Source organism: Ziziphus jujuba, chromosome 4 (genome assembly GCF_031755915.1).
Source record: "Ziziphus jujuba cultivar Dongzao chromosome 4, ASM3175591v1".
In the NCBI taxonomy this organism is placed as follows: Eukaryota; Viridiplantae; Streptophyta; class Magnoliopsida; order Rosales; family Rhamnaceae; genus Ziziphus; species Ziziphus jujuba.
The window spans coordinates 19,005,465-19,015,372 of record NC_083382.1 but is presented as its reverse complement, the minus strand read 5'-3'; the positions used below and the strand labels follow the sequence as shown (position 1 = coordinate 19,015,372).

At 32.9% G+C, this 9,908-nt stretch overlaps 1 protein-coding gene across 1 annotated transcript; it reads left to right on the top strand.

The window, feature by feature from the left end:
* Nucleotides 1-2,617: 2,617 nt before the first annotated feature.
* On the top strand, nt 2,618-4,729 carry LOC107403426 (protein trichome birefringence-like 42). The gene is made up of 4 exons (XM_016010311.4): nt 2,618-3,204; nt 3,314-3,488; nt 3,614-3,798; nt 3,945-4,729. The coding sequence occupies exons 1-4, from the start codon at nt 2,753-2,755 to the stop codon at nt 4,438-4,440; spliced, it is 1,308 nt and encodes a 435-aa protein (XP_015865797.4). The 5' UTR covers nt 2,618-2,752; the 3' UTR covers nt 4,441-4,729.
* The last annotated feature ends 5,179 nt before the right edge of the window (nt 4,730-9,908 follow it).

Here is a 9,908-nt window from a genome sequence, read left to right as displayed (position 1 = left end):
CTAGCTGTATTAGAAGGATATAGTGATGCTAACTGGATATCAAATATCAAGGATTCAAAATCTACTAGTGGTTATGTGTTTACATAAGCGGGTGCAGCCATAACGTGGAATTTCTCAAAACAAACAGTAATAGCTCGATCCATGATGGAATCTGAGTTCATCACATTAGATAAATGTGATGAAGAGGCAGAATGGCTACGCCAATTTTCGGAGGACATTTCGAGGTGGCCGAAACCTATGCTAGCAATAATATACATTGTGATAGCCAATTTATGATTGGCAGGGCACAAAATGTAATGTATAATAGAAAGTCTATACATATTCGTCGTAGACACAATTCTATTAAACAATTAATCTTAACTGGAGTTATCTCGATAGACTATATAAAAGTCAAAAGATAACATAGTGGATATGCTAACCAAATGGTTAAATAGAGAATTAGTTGAAAAATCATCAAGGAGAATGGGATTAAAGCCCATAAGTAATGTTGATACGATGGACCTAACCTAGTTGACTAGATATTCCAAGATCTAGGTTCAATAGGACAACGCAATTGTAAAAACTGGTATGGATCACTGTGCGGGTTAATCCTCTGCTCATTCCTATGATAAAATAGTGGTAGAAAAAGGTTAAGCATAAAGTATGCTTTTAGTGATTCCTATAAGTGTGTGTTTAGTAATCTATGCATAGTGATGCTGATTGCATAGGAAAAAGGAATCACCTATGTAAGAGAGAAAAGTAGCTGCTTCAAAGAAGAATTGTTAAAGGCATAATTCTTTAGAAACTTTCGCAGATTCAGGTAGGTGTTCAAGGCCAAAATGAGCACAACAGTGAGAACTAAAATGTACCATGAAGGAATCTGTGTAAACTATGTTATCATTTACACAAAGGAAGAAATGATTCAAAGATATCACATCTACCATTAGTCAGTGAAGAAGATATAGTCTGACAAGGGAAGGTTCAAAGAGTAACATCTATCTATCCTATGCAGATTCCAACTGCAAAGCTTTACCATCAGAGTCTTGCATTATCTTAAGTAGTCAAATCATTCATGTGGGGGATTGTAACATTTTTTGACGTTTAGAATTTGGTTTGAATGGTTCGATTTAGTGGGCTTTAATTGGGCCATTAATGGCTTGCTTTAATTGTTTCTGTTTTTGGTTTTCAAAGAAGGAAAAAAAGGTTTGAGTTTTTTCCTTTCTCCCTCAAGTGTGGTTTTTGGAAAAAAAAAAAAAAATAGAAAGAAAATAGGTTTTCCTACATATTGCATCATGAGGGTGGTAGAGTGAAGGTATACTGATAGTTCGAGGAAAAACTTTGGTGGTACTGCATCCAAAAGCTTTAGAGACTCCGTTGTATCTTGGGAGATGATCATTAGAAAGTGCCTGCACTGGTGGGACAGGAATAGTCTTAAGGATACTATATTACCACACAGGCCTCGAATTGATTTCATTAAGTAGATCAATTCTAAGAACATATAGGTTCATAGTTTATTTAATGTATTTTTTTTTATTTGTTTATGATTGTTATTCCACATATATATACATATATATATATTCTCATATATATATATATATATATATATTTCTAACAAGTTCTTATGTTTTACATGAAGATTGTTTCTAACAGTAATTTCTGTTCACTGTTCGAGGAACGTTAATGTTGCAGCCCATATGTTAGCTAGGGAGGCTTTGAAATGAAATAATAAATAATATGGATAGAGGAATGCTCTTCTTAACTATCGGATATTCTATGCATGGATGCAAATCCCTTGGTTTAATGAAATTAACTTTGCTTTAAAAAAAATAAATAAATAAATAAAAACCAGCCGAAGAGCATCCTAATAAAAGAATGAATGGGAAGCAGGCCCAGTCTATCTTGCTAGAGTTATCTTTACTTCACCTCCTCTATTCTTATATTTGAATTCCGTCTCTAAGCTTACCCCTTAGTGCCCGCTGAGACTTATTTCCTCTCGACTATAGTTGAATGGGAGTATGCAAATCCCTTAGTTTAATGAAATTAACTTTGCTTTGAAAAAAAAAAATTAAATAAAAACCAAAAATAAAAAATAAAGAATAAAATAAAATGCTATGGCAACCAAAAAATATCGATGTGTAAGAATTATTATTTCTTTTAAGAAAAAGATAATATATATATACATATTTTTTTTTTACTATTTCCTATTCGAAACGATTTTCTTTTATAATTAAGTTGAAATCTCTTCCATTTAATATCTAGTCCATTTCAAATGATAGATAGATAAAAGTATGTTGCGAGTATTTCCCTATCGACGAAAATTATTATTATTATTATTCTAATCTCGTTAAATTCAAATTAGTATATCCAAATTACTTTTTTGTCCAAAAAAAAAGTATATGCAAATTAGGGTAAAACCATAAAATAGTAATACAAAATTTGTCTTGATTTCTTTCCACTTCAACGTTCAACTATAATTAATATACACGATTAATATCGGTATAATATCTTATATTACTTTATTTTGCTTAATTACTATTATTATACCAATACAATAGGGGATTAAACAGCAAATATTTTCTTCCCTTTTATTTATCGCTCTCCCTGTTTTCCTGTCCGTCCAAAATAGTTAACGGTAGGTGCATTCGGTGAATTCGATTAGAAGCCACTGGAGCTTACCAACTCTCTATAAACTATACATCTAACTCGCTGCTACTACTTAGTACCCCAGTATAATTTCAACCCAAAAAGAATAAAAAGTCTCCAACAAAAAACCATGGAAGTCTTTTCTCTTTCCTCCATTTTTGAAAGCTGGAAGTTCTGCACATTTGCAAGCCTCATAGGCTGCATTATCCTCCTATTCCTTTTCAACCATACCCAAAACGGCCTAAACGAAGCCAGTCTTACAAAAATTACAAAACCGCCACCAACCTCATCATCATCATCATCATCATCCAGTAAATTCTTTCCACAACAGAATGCCGTTGAAAATGCAAAACAGATCGGAAAGTCTAAGTCCGAATCCCCTAGGCCCAATTATGAAATAAAAGAGGCGAAAACCTGCAACATATTTGAAGGAAAATGGGTTTACGATCCAGAAGGAAGTCCTTTGTATGATGAAGCACAATGTCCATTTCTCAGTGACCAAGTTAGCTGCCAAAGAAATGGACGCCCAGATTCTGACTATGAGAAATGGAGTTGGGAAGCAAATGGCTGTGAGATTCCAAGGTAAATTAAGCCATCATATTAATATATGTATCCAATAATTTTCTACATTATATAATGTAGAATGTAAATTTCCGTAATCCTAATATCCAGGAGGAGTTTGGTTTTTAAGGTACAATGGCAAAGAAACGTTAGAGAAGCTAAGAGGAAAAAGAGTAATCATAGTTGGGGATTCACTCAACAGAAACCAATGGGAATCTTTTGCTTGCCTTCTTTACTCTTCTTTATCTCCCGCTCAAACCCATGTGGACGAAAAAAGCGGTTCCTATAAGGTCTTGAAATCCAAGGTAATTAATGAGTATCAATTTCTTGTTTTTCCAACTATCCAAATAGAATCCTAAATTTTACAATGTTTTTTTATTGTATTTTACTTTTATTTATTTATTTAATATTTTTTTTTTTGTAATAGCAGGAATTCAACTGCACTGTGGAATTTTACTGGAGCCCATTTCTAGTTCAACTAAAAGTGAACAAAGAAAATGGTAGCAGAGTTCTGAAACTGGACAAGATTTCCAAGTATGCTAGAATGTGGAAAGGTGCAGATATCATGGTGTTCAACACTGGTCATTGGTGGACTCGTCGACGGAATGTCAAGCGGTAGGTTATGAAGTTAAACACCTATTTCTCAAAAAAAAAAAAAAAGAAATTAAAAGATAGCTTTTGCACGGAATTTTTGAGATAGTATTTGACAAATTTTAGCAATAAAACTCAGTCTGAATAAAGTGAAAGAGGAACCTTTTCAGGTGGGACTTTTTCGAGTACAGAGCTAAACAGGTGGAAAATATGGATACTGGAATGGCATTTGAGATTGCTATGAAAACTTGGGCAAAATGGGTGTCTCAAAATGTTGATAGAAACAAAACAAAAGTGTTCTTCAGGAGCATATCACCAGAACACAAAGGAGAGCAGTGGTGCTATAAAAAAACTAATCCCATTACAAATGAGTCATATGCTTGGTCATTTCCTAGAGAAATGGTGGAAATCGTGGAGAGAACAATATTACAAAACCCAGTAATTAGCTACTTGAACATCACCAAGTTGTCTTTGAATCGAAGAGATGGACATCCATCAGTTTACAAGACAAAGGAAGGAAAAATTTTCATAGAAATGGGAATAACAAAGGCTGAGAAGTATTCTGATTGCAGCCACTGGTGTTTGCCTGGACTACCTGATACATGGAACAGACTCTTGTTTGCTTCCTTGCTCATCAACACCCCAAAAAACGTCTCCTTTTCTTAACATCATTTTTCTTTTCATTTTCCCCAATCCCACAAACCACAACCACAAACCCCCCCCCTTCGTTCTCTACCATATTTTTTTTATTTTTTTATTTTTTTTGGAGTTAACAATGTTGACCCTTTCACGGGTCTAGGAAATGTAAAAACGAAAAAATGTTTACATATAATTCGGTCTTATTGAAGAAAAGTGAAGAAAATCTTTGTATCTTAACAGAGTTCATTTTGCTATTAATATTATTCGTAATTGTATAAACCCTGGTTATCTTCCAAAAAGAATGATGGAAATCCAATATTAGCATTTAATATTTGTACTTCTCTACTGTTTTATAATTTTATTTATTTATTTATTTGTCTTATAGACAGACGATTCAAGCTCAATATCATTATATCAAGATTTAGTGGCAACCCTCTCCCCAAGGGAATGTGCTTCTCTTTTATGCCTTCATGATAAAAGTGTGCTATACTAGGAATTAAAAAAGAAATTCAAGTTGATTCAATCCCTGTAAAAGTTGAAAATAAAAAAGGCAACGACAAAGAAATGCAAAATGGGGGTGTGGAAAAATGACAAAATTACCATTAAAAGATTGGAATGGAGTCATATTAATATTAATGGCCATAAATGTTGGTCACATGGTATAATTGCAGGTTTTGGAAAGATCTCTGAAATTATTTGTGGAAACAGCTTAATTGCCATATTGAATATATGTCACTGTATAGTTCAGAGAATAATATCTTACCATATCTTCTGTTTGCCTCCATAAGTTTCAAGGTATTCTGTCCCCAAAGCTTTCCTTCAATTGGAAATTGTATGTACAAATGGATAAGAAAATCAATGTGGGCAATCACTAATTACCCCTGATCTAACTTGACTTTTTTTAGTTAAATCAATTTTGACATAAGCGAAAATAAGTAAGCTCATAGCATTCTATCAATCAATAATCATGATGCATAGCTAATTCCAATGGTGTCAATCACCATTAGCGACATGCAACATTTTTCTTTTCTTTTGTAGGTTTTTTTTTATTTTTTTGGGACGAATTTTTGGTGGGAGTTTGTACGTAGACATGATACATGAATATCCCCTCGTTGTGCAATATGCATTGTCTATTCAAGTCTTGCCACTTAGAGAAGTACATCTTGCAAAATAAGCCATCTAATCTAGCTAGGGAGAAAATCTTTGTTTATTTATTTATTTTTTCGGACTTTAAAAGTCAACTTTCGTTAGATGAAGCAGTTTTATATATCAGAATTAAAAATACGAAGCAATTGATTAACCCATGAAACTCACATGTATGGAGGCCACGAGGCCACATGTTTGTTAGCAGCGAATGCCGTGGTAAATAAGTATTATAAGCGAGTTTTTCCCACTGGGATAACTGACAAGTAACAAGTTGCTTTACTTTAGTTAAAATATAATTTAGAAGTGGTATTTGGTTACAACCACCTGAGTCATGCACTTCTTGATTTTCAACTTTTACAAATATTTATATAAACTTGTTTTAAGGAGCAGTTTTAGCTTGACAAACAACAAGCTTATTCTTGTGATATTTACTGATCACCTAACCCAATCCAAACCCTAAACGGCAAAACCAAGTCCGTCGTGTTTCATGTTGTGCTTGGACAAAGTATAAAATAAATTGTGACGAAATCAGTGAATATTGACAGAATAATTATAATCCCTCTACTAATAAAATTTAGAAATTGCCAATTTCAAAAGTAGGTTATAAAGTTGATTCGTCATCTCTACCCCCGACCAAATATAGAAGTGAAAAGGCAACATTTACCTAACACATAGTTCGTTAGAGTTAGAATACCTGCTTCTGTATCTGCATTAGTACTATAATTAATGGCCTCTCGGATTGTCAAATAAACATTTGAATTGGTTAGATTTGGTTTATATCATTCACATTTGAAAACCTAAATATGTTTCCAAATCAATCTTCCTCCGTACATTAGGTCTCTCTCTATATATATATACTTAGAGAGAGAGAGAGGCTCTAATAATGCAGGAATCCTAGACTGAAGTTAATGTCTGGAATTTTAATGATGATCATTGGATGACACCAAAATCAATATTACATTTGAATAAAAATTAAAAGCCATCACGTGCCTTTTACTCCCTACCATTTCAGATATTCTTAGAGCATCTCCAATGATCTATTTATTAGGCATATCCATCTAGAAAAAAGTTTTGGCACATCATATATTGATAGTCTTAAAACAAAAAAAAAAAAAAAAAAAAAAAAAAAAAAAAAAAAAACATTTTCAATGATGATGCGCAAGACCTCTATTGAGCTGAGCTAGCATTGAAAGAAATAAAAAATGCCTAACAAACCCTTTACTTGTGGAAGTTTTGTTAGATAGTGTGAATCATAAATTTAACATATTTTAACATATTCTCTCTCCTCTCTCCTCTTTCATCATCAATTCTCAGTTTTTTTCTCTCCTCTGTTTTCTCATCTCCTCTCCTAACACACTAGCTCATTCCATTTGAAATTTTAAATAAGACCCATTGCAAAAGAATTTTAAATAGATATTATCTATTGATAGAAACTATGTTACCCAAACATCAACACCTTTTATATCATTTGCCACATAAGCTCTAATGGACAAAACCATTGGAGATGCTCGTACTACCTCCTTTACTAATATGCTTCCCTTCACAAATTAACACCAAATATGATAAATTTTCCTTCATAATAATCATTATCTTGGAACTACATCATCATACCACATTATCAAGAGAAATTTAACACCAAACAGATAAAAATAAAATAAGAAAAACAAGAAAAACCTACATTAGAAAAGGACTAAAAAATTGTTAGAAAATGATTCAAAAGAAATCGATTAAAAAGTGAGAAAAAAGCGGGAAGAAAATCAATTTTTGATGTATTTGGTTTTAGTTGAGAATACATTCTTTAACATTCTCCAAAAGCATTCAAGGAGAATGTGTCCTTTGATTTTCTCCAAGGCCTTTTGGTTCACAGCTCAATAAACCTTTTTAAATTGATGAAATCGTCTTTGCATACTCATCTTGTTAATCATCTTTAGTTGGTTGTTGTGGTTGGTTAGTTAAAATGGTCAAACAACAAGATCTTTCTATTAAACTGGCTCACCATGGTTGATCATAGCTATGGTCGAAAAATCTATCTTTCCATTCATGTTGAATGATGAATTATTTTTTTCAAATTAAAACATTCAAGGTTGATAGTTGATGTGCACAAGAGCTATCAAATTAAACTTAGTCAATATATGCATAACCCCTCTAAACCCCATTGGTCTATCTGCAAACAAATTCTTCGCTACCTTTAGGGAACAAAGCATTTTGGCCTTTTCCTCCATCCCTCTATTCATCTTCATTTGACTAGCTTTACTAATGCCGATTGGGCATCCAATTTAGATGATCATAAGTCTACAGGTGGCTACTGTATATATCTTGGGCATTCGTTGGTCTCATGGTCTTCAAAGAAGCAAAACATCATCGCTTGGTCTAGCAGTGAGTTAGAATATCATGCACTTGCCCATGGTGCCACTGAAATTGCATAGTTACAACAGCTTCTCCACGAGCTACAGGTTGCTTCTCTTGCCACTCCTGTACTGTGGTGTGACAATATGGGTGCTGGTTTTCCTACTGGAAATCCCATTTTTCATCCGCGAACTAAACATGTGGAGATTGATGTCCATTTCATTCTTGCCAAGGTGCTCCAACACTCATTGGATGTTCGCTACATACCTACTGGGGAACAGGTTGCTGACATTCTTACAAAACATTTGGCTACTGCTTGATTCCGACAACTTCGGACCAAGCTAAATGTTGTGCCTCTCCCATTTAGCTTGAGGGGGGGGTGATAGCTCACGTGCACAAGAGGTCTCTCATGATAGGACTTTAGATAGGTGTTTTACTAACAATGGATAACTATTCTCCTAGGTAGTGTTTAGCCATATTAGATATTGACTTTATTTGTTTATTTGATAACGTTGCATGTACTGGTAGTAAGGCCATGACTTTGTATTTATTCATCCTCTTGTTTCTTGCGAATAATGAAGCACAACTTATTGTATTCATTATTGCATCTGTGCTTTCAAGGGTGAATGGGAAAGAAGGTCAACTAAATAATTAAATTTTCCAAATCTAATCTTAAGTACCATTAGTATGCACTAATAGTCAAGATTAAAATCTTAAACTTTAGTTTGTCTAAATTCTTGCATTAAAGCTTATTTGTGTGTATATATATATATACAAATATATCCAATCCCCCCATACTGCGGTTGCATGCCCACTATATTCTGGAAATAATTTCTTGATGCCAAAAGTTTGATTTTTACCATGTAAAGTCATAATTTGAATATTATCAATTTTCATGTCAAATAAAAGCCACCACTTTCCATTGAGAAGCTCAAATTTCATATTTTATTTAGAATTGGTAAGTAATTTAGGTATTTCACTTGATTTTAGGTCATTATATACTAACACAACTATATAATATTTTATCAAGTTGTTTCAAGAATATTTTTTATTTTGACACTTGTTTCATATTAATTTTAATGTCGTTTAATGTGTCAAAAACTTTATTTTTGTTTGTGGGAAACTCGTATTTTATCAGTATTTTTTAAGGATTGAATTATGTATCCATTAATCCCTCCTTGAGAGTGATTGATCACTGGATCAGCCGATCCAATGATCAATTGCTCAGTCATTGATCAATCGGTTGAGAGCATTCATCCATTAATTATCGATGAATCGACCATCTATTGTATTTCAATATTCTAAAGATTTTAGGGTATATAAAGTTGAATGTTCATGGAAACCTTTTCGCTCCTTAGAACTTGGCCCCCCATTGATTCAAACCCAAAATTTTGAAATGAAATTCTTGTTTTTAGCTTGATTGAATCATTTGGTATATGAATTTCATCTTTGTTTCTTAGTGTTCTTCTGGTTATTCAAAATTTGATTTTGGCCTTTATGGATCAAATGAGTTCATGTTTGATTTTTCATTAAAATTATCAATTACATTTATTCACCTTCATTTCTACCATATTTCCTAGTGCAAGGAAGATCATTGTAAAGAGGATAATCAAGATGGCTTAATAGCTACTAAAGTTATGTTTAAGGCTAGAAAATTTGATCAATGGTGATGTGTAAGGCTAGAAGTTTTGATCAGCCAACATTATAGTGGATAAGGATGCTCCATATACTCTTTTACGCTTAGTCTATGTGTGTCTATGTATTTTTCTCTTACTTGGTGGATTCTAATTATAAGTGATAACTAACACTTTTGACTTTTTACCTAAATAAAGGGAACTTCCACATAAAAATACCGATGTTAATATTTTGATTAATTGCTTTTAGTTTTACATTTAGAACTTTTAATTATAACTTGTTGAAAGGACTAAGTCCTTAATTCTATTATTAGCTATGAAGTTGTAGTTTGGAGGTATATAATAAATGATATGAAGTAAGTCTATACT